General features: G+C 40.2%; 1 protein-coding gene across 2 annotated transcripts in view; it reads left to right on the forward strand.

The window, feature by feature from the left end:
- The window catches only part of LOC138737038 (glutamate receptor ionotropic, kainate 2), a 511494-nt gene extending 493363 nt beyond the window's left edge, over nt 1-18131 (forward strand). For both annotated transcript variants that reach the window (XM_069887457.1, XM_069887458.1), the window contains 2 exons: nt 14086-14336; nt 17928-18131. In XM_069887457.1, coding sequence (XP_069743558.1) covers nt 14086-14336; nt 17928-18092 — 416 coding nt within the window. In that variant the 3' untranslated portion in view covers nt 18093-18131. The remainder of the gene's footprint in view (nt 1-14085; nt 14337-17927) is intronic.
- Nucleotides 18132-18479: the final 348 nt, after the last annotated feature.

An 18479-nucleotide genomic window follows, 5' to 3' on the forward strand; every position in this document is an offset into this window, starting at 1 on the left:
TGTGGCCTCATAACAATGAAAGCCAATGCCAAGCAGACTGGCTAACAGGCACTCCATCCGCTAATCTTCATGATGGAAATATTACCATCTGCAGGTATCCCTCTAAGTCACAAACCATCCTGACTTGGAAATATTAATTCTGTGTCTAAATCCTGGAACTTCCTTCTTATCAGCACTATGGAAGAATCTTCATTAAAAGGACTATGGTAGTTCAAGATGACGAAAGGCTTGAATACAGACAAATAAATATTCAATTTCTCTATGACATTCTTATCCGTAAATTATTTTTGAAAAAAAAATGTGGGCATCACCAGAAAATTGAAGAACGGGGGGCTTGCTTTGGATTGCCAATGTTGACACAATTTTTTTATAATTTCCTGGGGGAAAAAGGCATCACAAATCTGAAAATGGCCATCACAGAAATATCTGAAAGGATTTAGATTAGTTTGACAGTGGCAATTTAGAAGCATAGAAAATAGGTGTAGGAGTAGGCCGTTTGGCCCTTCAAGCCTACACCACCATTCATTATGATCCTGAATTTAGATTTGATTCTATAATATGAGAAGGTTGTAGGAACATAAATTCAGAAAGATAGACAGCACAGAAAAGGTCCTTTGGCTTATCTGTTCCAACTGAGATGTCTTTCTGAGTTAATTCCATTTGCCTGCACTTGGGGTATATCCTTTGAAACCTTTCTTTCCATGCACCTGTGCATATTTTTTATGCTATATTAGTAATGTGGTTGAATAACTTGTTAGATTTGAACTAGACATGGCAGAACAGATAAATTTGCAGAATTGCATTAAAACACATTCTCTTTGATTGTAAAAATTATTGGGGTGACAACCAATTGTAAGTAAATGGTTTAATGCATGTCCTAAAGTATCAGAGAGGGAAATTTCACATTCATGTTTTTGTCTTATAATTGGCAATCAACTGAGGCTAATCAGTTTGTTGAAACTTTTTACATTATCTTGAAGACATATTTCTAAATTAGATCACATATTTTCTTTCTATTGGCTTGTTGAGTTAATGCATCATTCAGTTTGGCATGCAGAGTGGAAATTTGAAATGTGCAAACATGAAAAACTGCAATTAGCCTAAAATAGCCAATGTATATGTCAGAGCCTATAATCATTGCTAGGGGAACAGCAATAGTTCTTTCTAATGATAATGGTTGCACGGTAACAGCTGGCCCTCAGCTGCAAAAACAAAAGTCGACTAATAACATGTTAAAAACACACATCAATTTAAATGTTATTCAGTCCAATGGTTCAAAAGAAAGATTAATTAGGCAGCATAAAATTTAGATACAATTGATTTTTTTTAACAAAGGATCAGAAAATCTAATATACTGTACATATTCTAGTCCTAATAAAATTAATAATATAGCAGTTGCAGCTAATAAAAAAAGTTCATTTTCCAGCTCTCAATAAAATAACTTGTCTTCTGGAAGAATATTATATCACTGAGATATAGTGTTTCTAATATAACAGATTGGAAAAATGAGTTTTAAACTATGTTTGCACATTTTTTCCAAATAGATTTTGTTTTTGTTCGAATAACTTATCTGCAATGGATGGCAGGATATATATGTGCAATTCTTGTCTCTACAGCTGTCATTAACAGCACTTTGAGTTTGCCCAAGCGAGAGCTTGTTGCATTTCCACCGTGTCTCAAATAGAAAAGGTTGCTAACGTGTGACATTTCGCCAAGAAAGTTGGTTGTAAACTGACAAAGCTTATCCAATGGAAATAGTAAAAAGACTGTCAATCCTTGGACATCATTTCATGTTTTTACAGTTGCAACCAAAATACTCAATCACTTAACCATTTCAGGTACTAGGCTGAAAAAGATAGACTTTTAGTGTTGTTTAACAAAAGATTTTGTCTGAATAAGCTTCTCGCTGTCTATACTGACTGCATTGAATGGAGAATACAATTAATACATTTTTTTTTGTGTGTGACCTGTTTCAATTCTTGAAGCAAACAAACTGCAGAACTCAACCAAAGTTCATCTGTCACTTTGGGTAACCATTTTTATTCAAAATACCTATTTTTGAAATATGTATCCATTTAATCGCCAATGAATTTTAATCAAAGCAAATATGATGGATGCATTATATCAGGAAGGATATCAACAAGTTAGAGAGAGTGCAGAGAAGATTATTACAAGGAAAGATTGAGCAAATCAGTTCTTTATTCTTTAGAGTGTAGAAGGTTGAGAGGGGATTTGATGGAGATACTTAAGATTATGTGAGGGAAAGATAAAGTTAATGTGGATAGGCTTTTTCCATTGAGAGTAGGAGAGATTGAAACAAGAGGTCATGAGTTAAGAGGCAAAAATTTAGAAGTAACATGAGGGGCAGCTTCTTCACTCAGAGAGTGGTGGCTGTGTGGAATGAGCTTCCGGGAGAAGTAGTGGTCGCAGGATCCATTTTGTCATTTAAGGAAAAATTGGATAGGTGAATTGATGGGAGGGGAATGGAGGGTTATGGGCAGGGTGCAGGTTATTTAGTTTGGTGTGGACCAGAAGGACAAAAATGGCCTATTTCCATACTGTAACTGTTTTATGGTTTTAACAGCAATATTCTTGAGATGAAGACATTTATGCAAGATAAGGCTTATAGTATTTTGAAACTGATTTCAATTTACCTCAGAAACCTTGTAACAAAAAACATTATTGTCTATTTTTTGATTGGTAATTATGTGAAATTAGCAATAATGTTTTTGATATTACCACATTGGTCATGTTCTTTATTAGCTCCATCAACTGCCCTAAAATTACTACATGAATGCAAAATCATTTCTTTGATGTTTAGACATTATCGAATTAAGTATTTTTAATGTTATAGCAGTTCATGCAGTGAGCAGATTTGTGTAACTTTACATTTAAGCTTTTAGAAAAATAAAGTTAAGTATAATTTGATAGTTGTGCAATAAATTATAGCTTTTAAGTAATTGTATAATGCTCAAAGAATAAATATGACTATTGATGAATTAAAAGAGTCACCTAATTGAATGTTGAAAATAATTCATTTTATCGAATGTAAATTTATCACATTTTTTTTCTAAATGGAAGCTTGCACACAAGTTGAGGCACACAAATATGTTCTCTGCACAGTAGTACGGCCAGGAGAGCTGCTCTCAGATACCTGGTGTCTATCCTGGCCTATGTAGAGGTTACATGTTCTCCCTGTGACCAGCTGGATTTGTTCCCCAACTTGCAAAAATGTGTGGGTTGGTAGGTGAAATGATTACCTTAAATTGCCTTCATGTAGATGTTGTAGAACCTGGGGGAAGTTAATGTTGTTGTGTTTGGAAAGTATCAGGTTTGGTGGGTTCACAGAGAGGCGAGTCTGGAGACAAGTGTTTACAAGCAAAGGTAACTTTATTGAACACACAGGAGACAAATGGGGAAGACATCAAATGATATTAAATTATTCTACTACTAAAGAACTATATCAGACCCAGGTTGGACTCTGTGGCCACCTATCTTCTACATAGTATGAGATTAAAAATATAACAGTGCAAGCAGGTACATTGGGCACAAGAAGCTCCAATACCAATAGCTGCTTACCCACCACATTCTCCTGCATACTTACTACATACTTCACATACGGGGACTTTCAAATACTTCCGATTCCCTGTTGCAACAGGTGTGCAGCTCTCGGCAATCACTGATCTATCACAGTACTACAAATCAACTCAGTGTAGAGCACACCTTATCCGCAACTCCTCCAGTGATGTTCACAGTAGCCACCTGGCATAGACTGATGCCCAGGACTTGGACCAAGAGGCAGAGAGAGAGAAAAACGTGGTATACATTGATGTTTATACTGTTCTGAGCTGGGTGTCTGCCCAGTGATGACACTGAATCATTTAAATGAGCCAGCGATAAGGTGTGCACTAATGGGTAGCTGAAGTCCAACCTTGATTGACAGATGATGCAAATTCTGAATAGATTTCAGACAGGGAGGTCACATAATCCTCAGCAATCCACATTGTGCCAGTCAGGGAGAACCAGTGATCCTCATATTACAGATGGAGACATAGGAAGAATAAAATACAATTAGTATAGGATAAATATAAATTGGTGCTTGATGGCCAACAATGCTTGGTGGATTGTAGGATCTGCTTCTTTGCTCTATCTCCATAGGGTTCCATGAATTTATCTGAGATTTTCTTCTATTTCATCATCATTCCATTTGGGTAATTAATTGTGGACACATGGCAGCTAAACTATATGTTATATAGGTATCACTTTCTATCCTGAGTATACTTAGAACCAGAACTTCTGTGACCCTGCACAACGCTGGGTGGAGAATTCTTCAGTTTCACCGCCCTCCTGGGTAAAGAAATGCCTTTCACATTTTCATCATGTCTTCACCTTTCTTTTGAGAATGAAACCCCATCCAGAGGAGATATCATCCTTGCATCTACCAATCAAGCCCAAAATGAATTTTGAACATTTGAATGAGATCATCTTTCCTTCTAAGTTCAAAAGACCCAGTTTACTTAACCTTCCATCATACGACAATCCTTCTGCCCCGGGAATCATCCTGGTGCATTTTTGTTGCACTTTATTCATCCATCCTTAGGGTAGGGATACCTGACCCATGCACAAGTGTCTTGGAACCAATTCAACTTGTGAAACATGCTGTTGCTCTTGTATTTGTCCTCTTGCTGTGAAGGAAAATCTGCCATTTGAGTTCTTAAGCATTCACGATAGCTGTATGTTTACCTTTAATGAGTGATGTAATACCTCTGCCATGATTTGAATGGCAGAATAGATTCTATTCCTATGCTTCATGGTCTTATGGTCTGTGTTTCAAGTGTAAGACCTGCCCTGAGTCAATTCTGAGAAACAACTCCTTTCAATCTCCTTGCTCTTTGGAGGGAATCTATAAATAAGGAAAAAAATAACATCTGCCCCTATGAAATTGGAGGAGATCAGTCACACAGGGCTTATCAACTCTCAAAGCCACCTTTTTTCTACAGTTCCTAATTTGATGCCTCAAATAAAAATAGTTCCATTGTTTCCTGGGTCTTTCAGCTAAGTCAGGTCTTGGATTTTATTCAGTTCTAGAATGCAGGTCTCATTGGAAAGACCAGAATCCATTGCCCTTGAGAATGAGTTGTCTTCTTGAAACATGGCGGTCCTTTTGGGAAGGTACTCCCACTGGACAGTCGAGCAGGGATCCCAGATTTAAATTCAGTGATGATGAAGGAATCGTCATCTATTTCTCAGGCAAAATTGTGTGCGATATGGAGACAGCCCTGATGATGATGGAATGTGTATACACCTCTTTATCTTGTTTTTCAGATTGTAGAAGTAATGATTTTATGGGGTTCTGTACAAGAAATCTTTAGCAAATAACTGCAGCAAAGTGCCTTTTTTATACATTGTACACACTGCATGCATCGTGTGGCAGAAAAAAAAATCAAACTATTTGTGGTTGTATGTTGGGTGCCAATTAAGTGAACTGCTTTGTCTTGGATGATTGCACTATCAACTTTTGGATCGTTCACTACTAATGTGATCCTGTGTGATACAGGACCACAATTCAGAATTATTTAACTGAATAACCTTTGGCACGTAATTATTTATCCATTCCATTCATCATCAGCGGGAAGAGTAACAGGGTTAATGTTTTACGTCTCCAGGTCTTCGTGCTTTTATTTCAGATTGACAGCATCTGTAGTTCTCATTTAACCCAGTGCATTTTGGGGAGGTGGAACAAGGGAGGGAAATATATAGTGAAATCACAGACAAAGAGATTTATGACATGGAAACAGGACCTTCAACCCAATTTGTCCATGCCAACCCTTGTCTATCTCACCTAAACCTATTTGTTTGTGTTGGCCCATGTCCCTCTAAACTTTTTCAATCTATGTAACTGTCAAAATGTCTTTTAGATGGTACTGTTTTATGCACTCTTACCACTTCTTTTGGTAATTTGTCCCAGACATACACCATCCTCTATCTTTCATCTCTGACCCTAAAGGTCTCAGCTTGTCCATTCTTTCCGTGTAAATCAAGCCTGCCAGAACTGTGCACAATGCTCCAAGCATGGTCTCAACAACATCTTGTATGGTTGTAACCAGTCATCCCAACTCCTGTACTCCATGTCCTAACTGATAAAGGCAAGCTTGTCAAACACCTTCTTTGCCACATGCTCTCATTGCCTCACCTTCTTAAAGAACTAAATATGCGTAATCCTATCAATAGTACTCTCTATATTCCTACCCAGTTCCCCATTGAAACATACTGAATTTAAAAGGGATAGATAGAATGGATGTGGAGAAGATATTTCCAGTAATGGGAGACTCCATAACCAAAGGGTAGAGACTCAGACTAAAAGGTTATAGCTCAAGAACAAAGTAGTAATTTCTTTGGTCAGAGGGTGGTGAATTGTGGAATTGCAACATATTATTGTGCAGGCCAAATCAGTGGGTATATTTAAAGTGGAGGTTGATAATTAAGGGTGTCAAAAGTTACATGGAGAAGGCAGGAGAATGGGATGTTTTGAATGGCAGAATAGATTCTATTCCTACGCTTCATGGTCTTATGGTCTGACATTTCATGTGTAAGACCTGCCCTGAGTTAACCTGTCAAAATGCAACAGGTTGTAATTTTCTGAATTAAATTCCATCTGCCATTACTTGGGCCATTTTCATCTAAGATTCTGTTATAATCGAAGATAATCTTAACTGTCCACTGTATCACAAATTTTGTTGTCATCTGCAAACTTAATAATCATGTTAACTACATGGTTATCCAAGCTTTCGATATGATACAGTGGACCTAGCAATGATCCCTGCAGCACACCGCATGTCACAATTTTCCAGTCTGAATAACAACCTTCCACAACCACCCTATGACTCCTATCATGAAGCCTACTTTGTTTTCAATTGGCAAGCTCACGTTAGGTTGCACATCATCTGACCTTCTGCACTACCTACCATTGTGGGAGGTTGTCAAAGACATTCGCTGCCCTACCACCTTCTTTGTCACTTCTTCAAAAAGGTCAAATTTGAGAGACATAATATGTGGGACAAATCTGTGTCAATTCTTAGACATTTCCTCATGACTGAGGATGACACTGGCTTTCTTAGACCACATGGGAGCATGTTGTAATTTTGACCACTGGTGGGACAGGAGGTGCCTGATGGGGGGGGGGGGGGGGGAGGGGAAGCTTTGTACTCCTTTTGCTGCTCATAATTGAAGACCATTAGTTTGATAAACTATGGAGCAAGAACAGTAAGTTGCGATGAGGCTAGTGGATTTAAGTACCATTTGATGAAGTAGACAAAGATGATGTGGTCAAACAATAATCATGGCTTTTATTAGCAGAAACTCATGGTATAATAATGAAAGACAATAGGTGCATATACAGTTCTATCCAAGGGGAGTGTCCTTAACAGTAGAGATAATGCACAGCCAATGTTAGTACAGCAAGGCTCGCCAGAGGGGGGAGACAGGCAGCTTGGCAGACATTAACCACAGTCTCCCTGGCAGAAGAAGGGTTAAAATCAAAAGGACAGCTGCTCGGAAAGACTGAAGCAAGCAATACATGGATACCATGTTTGACATTGAGAATAATCTAACAGCCAAAATACACCAGTATCTAGCAAGCAATCAAAATATAATGAGATGTTTTATGAATATGTCAGCCTATCAGGTTGTTTACGAAGTCTGGTGGTTCTTCTCAAAACAGGTGGCTCCCTTGCAAATTTGGGAACTAGTACAGGTCCTGGGTCTGTAGTGTGGGAAGGACTGGCTTCTGAACCCACTCCAGAATAGCCAGCGTGAGGCAGTGGAGCCTCAGCATGGTCATCTGAAAGCTGACTAGGGGTCCAACATCTCAGGCTTCCTCTGAGTAGGGTTGCAAGGAAGAGGTGAACCAGGCGAGGCCAGATCTCTTAGGGGCACAGTGTCAGTACTCCCATCTGGGAATTTAACATGAGCGTAGTTGACATTTTACCCCCTCCATAAATCTTCGTCCGCGAAGCCAAGCCAAAGAAGAAGTTGGGGTTAGTATGCAGTAGCTGAACTGGTTGGACTGGGTGTTGGTTTTACGTGCCCGAGCGTGGTTCTTCAGCACCATGGTTCGAGGCTCAGATAAACAGGCTGGCCAGTCCATCACAGTTCCTGATTTCCTAGGAAAGGTAAACATACGTTCATGAGGTGTTTGATTTGTTGCAGTACACAATAATGACTGAATAGAATGTAGTGCCTCAGGCAGTACCTCCTGCCACTGGGTAACAGGGTAACCATGTGTTTTTAAAGCAAGATTAACAGTCTTCCAGACTGTAGCATTAGCCCTTTTGACCTGCCCATTGCCCTGCAGGTTGTAGCTCGTGGTACGGTTGGTGGCAATCCCCTTTTGTAGCAGGGCTCGCCACAGTTCAGCGCTCATGAATGCTGAGCCTCTATCGGTATGAATGTAATTGGAAAAACAAAAATGCTGAAAATTCTGTCAAGTGACGTCAGGGCGAGGTATCGCAAAGGGAAACCTGGAATATTCGTCAATTACAGTAAGGAAATATACATTTTTGTTGTTGGAATGTAACGACCCTGTAAAATCTAAGCTAATCCTCTCAAAAGGTGGGTTGCCTTGATGAGAGTGGCCTCCGGAACTTTGAAGTATTGCGGTTTGCATTCTGCGGAAACAGGAAAGCTTTTCACCAGTTTCCTGACTTCTTCCAGAGAGTAAGGAAGGCTGTTAGCCCTTATGTAATGGAAGAATCTCGTGACCCCTGGGTGGCACAGTCTGCTGTGGATCTCTTTTAGCCCCTCCAGCTGAGCACCAGCAGCAGATCGTGACAATGCGTCAGAGGGATCATTTAACCTGCCCGGTCTGTACTGGATCTCATAACTATAAGTTGAGGGTTCTATTCGCCAGAGTGCCATCTTACTGATCTTGATTTTGCTTTTGTGTTTAGTACTGAACATGTAGGCTACAGATTTCTGATCAGTGACAAGAGTAAATTTTCTTCTGGTTAGAAAGTGTCTCCAGTAGAGAACAGCTTCAATAATAGCCTGGGCTTCTTTTTCAATGGCAGGATGTTCAAGTTCAGGTCCGTGTAACGTGCGGGAGAAGAATGCCACAGGTCTGCCGTTTTCATTAAGGGTTCCTGCCAAGGCACAATCTGAGTCATCGGTTTCCACTTGGAATGGGACATCCTCGTCAATGGATGAGAGTGCAGCTTTGGCAATATCAGCTTTAATTTAAACACAGACATACCTTAAGTGACCCCAAAAGGTACCCTTTTAAACTGGTATAACTCCCCCCCATTAGCCTCAAAAGTGGTCTAGGGCCGTTCCCTTAATGGGGATTTGGTGATAAGCTGCTTTGAGGTCGATAGTGGAGTACACTTTGTATTGTGCTATCGGATTAATAATTTCATTGATGCGTGGCAGGGGGTAGCCATCTAGGTTAGTGTAACAGTTGATTGTCTGGCTGTAGTCAATAGCCAGTCATCTCTTAGTGTGATTTTTCACGACTACCACTTGGGCCCGCCACAGACTCTTACTAGGTTCAATTACTCCCTCTTTAAGCAGTCTCTGGGTCTCCGCTTTGATAAACTCACGATCCTCTTTGCTGTAAGAACAGCTCTTAGTGGCAATCAGGGGATAAATCACTGAAAAGGGAAGGAGCTTTGATCTTTAATGCTGACAGATTGCAGTAACTAGCGTGGGGGATGGTAAGTGTGGGTAGTGGCCCACCGAAATTTAACACTACACTGTTCATCTGAGATGGAATATCTAACCCCAGTAACACGGGGGCGCAGAGCTCTGGCAAAATAAAGAGCCAAACATCAGCAAGGCAATAATCCTGCAAATTTAAAGTAACTTTACACTTGTCCCATACAGTTTTTGTACGTTCACTCCAAGCCATCGATATCTTTCGGTTTGCTGGATGTCTCCGCAAATTTAAGACTCTGGCAACTTTCTCATGGATGTAGCTGTCAGTACTCCCCGAGTCTATTAGGCAATCAAGAGTCTCACCATTCACCTCCCCCTTCATAGTCAACCATTCCAGTCCGTAACATCCTCCAAGCTTTACAGTCAATTGAGCTATCACGGGGGATCTCACCTCGCCGTCACTTGAAGTCGATTCAACCTGCTCGTCTGAAGATTCCCCCTTTTCACAGTTGTCTTCCATTCCTGCAGCTCCAGGATGCATTTTCTCGGTGCTTCTCTTCTTCTTCTTTATCAGTGGGAGTACCTTTCACCTTACACGGTCCAGTGAAGTGGCCGAGTTTCCCACAATAGCTGCAGGTAGCAAATCGAGCCGGGAACTTCTGTCTGGGGTGCCAGCTCTTATCACAGAAGTAGCATTTTTCAGGGGTTCGCTCTTTTCTTTCCTTTGGGGTTCCAGCACTCTTGGATGTTTCCTTTTTGGTTTCTAGCATTTCACTGGACCACATGGCACTTCTCAGTGTTTTGGCTAGAGTGACTGCCCGGTCGTAGGTTAAGGGCTCCGTCTCCAGTAGCCTCTGTTGGATGTAAATGGAGTCAATCCCGTTGACAAAAGTATCCAGCTTCAAGGGATTGCCGTGTTGTTGCATATTGACTGCCCTTACATCACATTTGTTTGCCAGCGAGTCGAGGGCCAGTGCATAGGCAGCATCACTTTCCCCGGGTTTCTGGCGTCTAGTCAGCAACTGGTGTTGAGTAAGCATCACATTCCGTGGCCCTGCATAGTAAGCAGACAGACGTTCCCGGGCTATAGCCAGTTTGGTAGCACCTTGTGTAATGGTGAAAGGGACCTCACCCAGCAGAGAGTTCAGGTGGCCCCACTGTATTGCCTCATCGACCACGTTGTTTTGAGCCATGTAGTAATCGAAACAAGCAATCCAGTGGTTGAAAATTTCTCTGCCCTCGGGGCAGACTGGTTGATTATCAGTCACTCTGGCTTGAGTGCATCCATTACTGTTAATAAAATTGAAGTGCAAGTTGATGAAGTAGACAAAGACGATGTGGTCAAACAATAATCATGGCTTTTATTAGCAGAAACTCATGGTACAATAGGTGCATATACAGTTATACCCAAGGGGAGTGTCCTTAACAGTAGAAATAATGCACAGCCAATGTTTGTACAGCAAGGCTCGCCAGAGGGGAGACAGGCAGCTTGGCAGACATTCACCACATGGATGTATTGGGGTTCATTGGTTAATTGGTCACATGGGTGATATGGGTGGACTTGTATCGTACTGTATCTCAAGATATTTAAAAAATAAAATCTCCTTTGTCCATTGCAGACACAATCGGTGAATGACCTCCTCTTTATCACAGAACACTACAGGGCAGAAACAGGCCCTATAGTCCTTCTAATCAGGATCAGAATCAGAATTTATTGTCATGGATGAGTCACAAACTTTGGTGTTTTGTGGCAGCGTCGTAGTGCAAGTGTTCATATAAACCAATTAACAACAATATTTTTTTTTAAAAAGTGCTCGAAAAGTAAGGCCGTGTCTTTGGTTCATTGATTATTCAGGTATCTGATGGCAACGGGGAAGAAGCTGTCCTTGTGCTTATCTTTAGGCTCTTGCACCTTTTTCCCAATTGTAGCAGAGTAAAGGGGACATGGCCTGGGTGGTGAGAGTCTTTGAGAGTAGAGGTTGTTTTTTTAAGACATCACCTCATGTACATGTCCTCGATGGAGCGAAGTCTGGTGCCTACGATCTCGCAGGCCGAGTTGACAAACCTCTGGAGATTTTTTCTTGTCCTGAGAGTTTGCACCTTCATACTAGACAGTGATGCAACCAGCTAGAATGTTTTCCACAGTTCACCTGTTGAAGTGTTCGAGAGTCTTTGGTGACATACCAAATCTTAAGTATCTCACAAAGTATAGCCACTGGCGAGCCTTCTTCATGATTGAATTGACATGGAGGTTCCAGAATAGATCCTCGGAGATGTTAACACCCAAGAATTTGAAGTTATGGACCATCTCCACTACTAAGCCCTCGTTGAGGAATGGGTCATGTACTCCTGTCTTCCTCCTGAAGTTTACAATCATCTCTCTGGTTTTGCTTGATTTTAGTCTGTACCGAAATATCATTCTGCCTAGTTCCATTGTCCTGCACCTAGTCTATATCCTGCCTTACCCCTCCTGTCCATGTACCAGTCCAAATTTTTCTTAAATATCAAAATTGAACTTGCACTTCACCAATTCAGCTGGCCATTCGTTCCTGACTCCCATCATACCCTACATGAAGATCCCTCGAATTATCCCTTTAAACTTTTCCCCTTTCACCTTTAACCCATGTCCTCTAGCTTTTTTTTAATCTCACCTAACCTAAGTGGAAAAAGTCTGCTTGCATTTATTCTCTCCATATGCATCATTATTTTGACGAGCATAGACAGAATATCCATCAAAATCTCCTCTCATTCTTCTATGCCTCAGGGAATAAAGTTCCAGCCCATTTAATCTTTCCCTCTAACTCAGTTCCTCAAGTCCCGGAATCATCCTAGAAAATCTTCCCTACACTCTTTCATTTTGTATTGATGTCCTTCCTCGAGTTAGGTGACAAAAGTGCAAACAATAACAGTGCACTGCACTGCACACAATGACAGTCTCATTACATTTTCCATTATTCTAACAGTAATATCTTTGTTGCCAACTGTTCAACACTGCACCTCATAATGACCTCCACAACCAGACTTTATCTAAAAAAAAGAAGCATGTAAAAGAGTCTGTTCATATAATTGACTTGTATGATGATTTAATAGTCAATTGGCTAAATGTGTAATTTGGTCATTTTCTCTCTACTCTCTTTTCTTGACGTAGAGATGGTCTTACAAGAACCAGCTCTGCTAAAAGTTCAGTTAAAATCCTAACAACCTCCTAACCTCCAGCTTCATCGACACCCAAACCACCTGCCTTACTGCAGAGTCTGTGAATTACCCACAGATAAGTGGTCCAACTCTCAGTCTTGCTGAAAGCTGAGGTTCTTACTGAGGCACAATGGATGCCAGCAATCCTTTCAGGATAACTCAGTGAGGTTCACGGCTTAAGGTGGGTAGGTGGGTGTAGGACAGGAGAAACAGTTAACAGATTTCTGAAAGTTTCACGTTGCCTGACAGAACCACCATCCAGCCTCAGCAAATAAGGTTTCTGTTCCTCTCACCCATACGTAACATCAATTTAAAATAAGTGCCTGAAGGAAGCTTTCATGAAGAATCCGCATTTTTAAATTCGTCCAAGAGCTGTGACTTCACAGTCTCAGCCCGTACTTAATTGCACTTGGTGAGTTGCTGTCTTGAGCTGCTGCCGTCCTTGATGTGTGGGGCATCCATAACAGGGAGGGAGTTCCAGAACATTAACCTAGCCACAGTGAAGGGACAGTGATATATTTTCACGTCAGGATGGCATGAGGCTCAGAGGGCAACTTCTAGGTGGCGGTGTTCCTGTGTCGCCCTCTTCCTGGTAAAGGTCATGGGTTTGGAAGATGCTGTCTATGGATTCTTGGAGAGTTGCTTCAGTGCATCCTGTTGATGGTGCATTAGAAGCAGGGTGAGTGAATGGTTGTGGACAGGAAGTCTATTGAGTGGCCTGCTAGGTTTCTGAGTGCTGCTGCAGCTGTAATCATCCAGACAACTGGAGATCATTTCATCACATTCCTGACATAAGCCTTGTGAATGTTGAACAGGCTTCAGGAAGTTGGGATGTGAATTACATGCTGCGGGATTCCTAGCCTCTGACCTGCTCTTATAGCCACATTTTGTTGTTTATGGTCAATTCTATTTATTGTCCCAATGTTTTTATTTTCTCCGAGAATTCGCATAGTTTCTTTCAAGAGACAATCCTTAATTTGTGGAAGTTGGAGGATAATTTCAGAGAGCATTTGCCAAATCTTCTCGACATCCATTTCCAAATCACCCTGATCTTTCAGCACCTGGTCTGCTTCGCATGTCCACCTCTGCCACAAACTAATTTTGCACGAGCATTTTGGTCTTTGATTTTTCCAACAACTGGGAAACATAAATCATTTTGGCTAACATGGGTATTGTGTATGCATAAATATGAAATTCCATGGTGAACAGCTAATCGTGTCTTGCTTCATTAATATTCAGGTTCACCGTACAGGGAAAAGATCACAATTACCATTCTCCAATTGCAAGAGGACGGCAAGCTGCATATGATGAAAGAGAAGTGGTGGAGGGGAAATGGCTGCCCAGAGGAAGAAAGCAAAGAAGCCAGTGCTTTAGGAGTTCAGAATATTGGGGGCATCTTTATAGTACTGGCTGCTGGCCTGGTGCTCTCCATCTTTGTAGCAGTGGGTGAATTTCTGTACAAGTCAAAGAAAAGTGCACAGCTGGAGAAGGTAAAGGACTTTTCCCAGGTATCTGCCATTTATTGGAAGTTGCCTCGTGCAGTCCAATGGATCTTACATTAGTCTGAATCCTTATTGTGTTGTGTATAAATGTTAAAGTTCTTCAACAAGGATGTTGCTGAGACTTCAAAGTGTATGCTTTGGACAATTTGATCTTTGTACCAATAATAATATTTACTAATTTTGTTGAAGCCTATTTTAATTAAATATTTTTGAAGGTGTATTTATTAGTCTTAAGACTAATGTAGATTTATGACATCATTTATTTATTGTGTGAGATAAACATGGGAAAAATTCAAATGCAAAAAATAAATCAATCTGCTGGCGGTCAAGCAGCATCAGTGGGAGAAAACAAACGGTTAATATTTCAGGTCGGAACCCTTCATTGAGGAACTCAGTTGATCGACTCGCTGAGTTCCTTCAGCAGATGGGTTTTTTTTCTGCTCCAGATTGGCAGTGTCTCCAATCAATTCAAATGCTGCACGAATAGCCCAGCTTGTAATGCCATTAATTTTATTTTGTGCGTGAGTTACATTTTCAAATGAGAGCTTCGAAAAAAAAATGTTGTTTACTATTGCGTTTGGTGTTCAATTCAATAAATGTGATTGTGCGAAGTAATTATTAACAGTTTTAGAAGTATTTCAGTGCAGGAAATAGCCATTAAAAAGGAAGCACTATGGACCATGTTTCATGACCACAAAAAGCAGAAGAGAGAATGCATTAATAAAGAAGTCGTTGAATCCATGTCTTCATTCATGAACATGTTGTTACCAATTCATTGTTTGTCAGATAATCGGCTGAGGTAGTTGAATCCACGTTTGCCATTTATAGTATTTTTGACTCATGCTGTGCTTTTAATTAACCATATTTTATTTCTGCTATACATCTCTTGGATTTTCCTTTCTAATTAAACACTGTTTTCTTCTGTGGATGTGCAATGATTAGTATGATGTCGCAAGGAACAATAAAGCGAGTCCTTGCATTTTCTTTGGCTGCCAATTTACAACAATCCTGCTCCATTTACTGCAGGAGACAGAATGATCAAATGATTCAAGTTGAACCATTACAAGCAGTTAAGATTATGGGGAAAGAAAATATGTTTAATTTCTCAGCAGAGAAGATGTTTTAATTCTTTTGAATCACCATGAATAAGTCTGAGTATGCACCTTGTCTATTGGACTGCCGAAACATGGGTATCATGTGACCTAATCAAACTCATGAAGCCTTCAATTTTTTTTAAATTAAAAAAAAACAATGCGACTTCAGACAGAAAATTGAACAAACTGTTGTAGTCATTGCACTTCTATTTTTTATTCAGTCATTTCATGCAAAATTTACATCTTGTCACGTGTCCACATTTTTTAGGATTCATTTTACCACGAGGGTTAAGTTGCTGGAACAGACGGTTTCTTCACGAATCATCACTTGAATGTCCTGTTAAGTGGCAGAAGGAGTCACATACTGATTAGAAAGCAAACTTGGGGGCTGAGCCTTTCTGCCACATCTGTGCAGGCATTAAAAGATGACGAGGTTTGATTGTTTTATCATGGTTGATTTTGGAACACTGACATGTGAAACCCATCATGGGTTCAAAGTGTAAGGCTTTTCTGTATTCTTCTACAAGATAACTGTAACTGTTCTGTTGGCCCATTTTGAAAAGAGTTATGGACCAAGAACTAACAAGTGGTATTAGACTAAATAGCTTGTGTCAATACAATGAATGGAATGGTCTCCTTCTCTGCCATTATTCTATAGGTTAAACTCAAGACGATGGGAATATCTGAGATGATATTCGTCTTCAGTTTTGTTATTTTCATTCAATTACTGGTGATCTTTAGGAACATTATGTTTCACCCTGGCAGCTTGGAGGCAAAAATAATCTTTGCTTGCCAATACCAAACATATGTTAGTGTATCAGCAAATTGCTACAGAATCAGGTATTGGTGGTCTCCACATCCTGTTCATTCCACTCTGTTGAAGGAAATTGAAGTAAATGTGTGAGTTGAATGTACATGATACTCTTGCATTTGTCTCGTGTTGACAACCAAAGATGAATTTCTCGATAGGAGAAGAGCTTGTCATAGGGTTGTTTGCAGAGCAGGGGTTATTGATGGGAGTGCAATTGGACACCTTCCAGAGGCAGAACTAATTCTTGATATTCTGATTAGTATTTATTATTATTCAAAGTATTCTATGAGGAGATTAAATATTTGTTTGATTATGATGTGAATACCCATCTCCAACCTAAATATACTTCATATAGTAGAAACAATAGGTGTTAGTGCTATGTTAGTGGTCAGGGAACATTTCTCAAGAGAAACAGAGTTAATGCTTCAGGTTCAATGACCTTTCATCAAAACTAGGAAAAGTTAGAAATCAAATAACATAACATAACATAACAATTACAGCATGGAAACAGGCCATTAGGCCCTTCTAGTCCGCACCGAACCAAACACCCCTTTCTAGTCCCACCTCCCTGCACAATGCCCGTAACCCTCCATCTTCTTCTCATCCATATACCTGTCCAACCTTTTCTTAAATAATACAATTGACTCCGCCGCCACTATTTCTCCCGGAAGCTCATTCCACACGGCTACCACTCTCTGAGTAAAGAAGTCCCCCTTATGTTACCTCTAAACTTCTGCCCCTTAATTCTTAACTCATGTCCTCTTGTTTTAATCTTTCCTCCTCTTAACGGAAATAGTCTATCCACATCCACTCTGTCTATCCCTTTCATAATCTTAAACACTTCTATCAAATCCCCTCTCAACCTTCTACGCTCCAAAGAATAAAGACCTAATCTGTCCAATCTCTCCCTATACTCTAGATGCTTAAACCCAGGTAACATTCTGGTAAACCTTCTCTGCACTCTCTCCACTCTGTTTATATCCTTCCTATAATTAGGCGACCAGAACTGCACACAGAACTCCAAATTAGGCCGCACCAACGTCTTATACAATCTCAACATCACCTCCCAACTCCTATATTCCATGCAATGATTGATAAAGGCCAGCATACTAAAAGCCTTCTTCACCACCCTATTCACGTAAGTTTCTACCTTCAGGGAACGATGTACCGTTACTCCTAAATCTTTCTGTTCTTCTGTATTCATCAATGCTCTTCCATTTACCACGTATGTCCTATTCTGATTCTTCTTACCAAAATGAAGCACCTCACACTTATCAGCATTAAATTCCATCTGCCATTTTTCAGCCCACTTTTCTAAGCAGCCCAAATCCCTCTGCAATCCTTGAAAACCTTCTTCATTATCCACTATTCCACCTATCTTAGTATCGTCTGCATATTTACTAATCCAATTCACCACCCCATCATGTGTTGAAAGTCTCTACAGATCTATTGATCCATCTTTCTTGTCTTCATATCGTGCATTCCCATAACTCCTTATAATTTACGTGGAGGGCTTTCTTCTAAAAATCAACGATTTTTAAAAAAAACATGCTGAATATTTTGATTTTAATCTTCTCTGAGGTTGTTTGGTAAGAGGGGAAATAAATCTAAACTAAGATGTGAATTCACAGTCATATCGAGGCATCTCATTTTGGTCTTTAATTTTCTCCACAGAGATCTTTCTGTAGTGCCATGGTTGAGGAGCTCAGGTTGTCTCTCAAGTGTCAACGACGACTGAAACATAGGCCTCAGCCACCAGTCATAGTGAAAACAGAAGAGGTTATCAACATGCATACATTCAACGACAGGAGATTGCCTGGCAAGGAAACAATGGCATGAAGTCTAAAAAATCCACACTGAGCACAAACAGTAATCTTTGTTCCCAATGACCTGCAAGGGTGTTTCCTGTGGAAATATACAAACCGTGCCGAACGAGCGAGTTACTTCATGTTGCCGCTTCAAGAAACAAAATAAAATCTACCATGTGAAAACAGGGTGGTCAAAGCCAGATCCTGAAACCTTGTGAAGGACCAAAAACTTGCAAATAAAATAAAGAGCAGTAAAGACTTTGCCCCTTCCTATCCTCTTCTTATCCCTCCTCTTTCCCTCCCCCACATGGGTAATAAAATGTGATTATGATGGAAAAGAGAGAGAAAAAAATGAGAAAGTAAAGAGAAAACAAGTGGAGTTCAAGTTAAAGTAAAAATAGAGGAACTTGTACTGATG

The sequence above is a fragment of the Narcine bancroftii genome, chromosome 6 (genome assembly GCF_036971445.1).
Source record: "Narcine bancroftii isolate sNarBan1 chromosome 6, sNarBan1.hap1, whole genome shotgun sequence".
Taxonomy (NCBI): Eukaryota; Metazoa; Chordata; class Chondrichthyes; order Torpediniformes; family Narcinidae; genus Narcine; species Narcine bancroftii.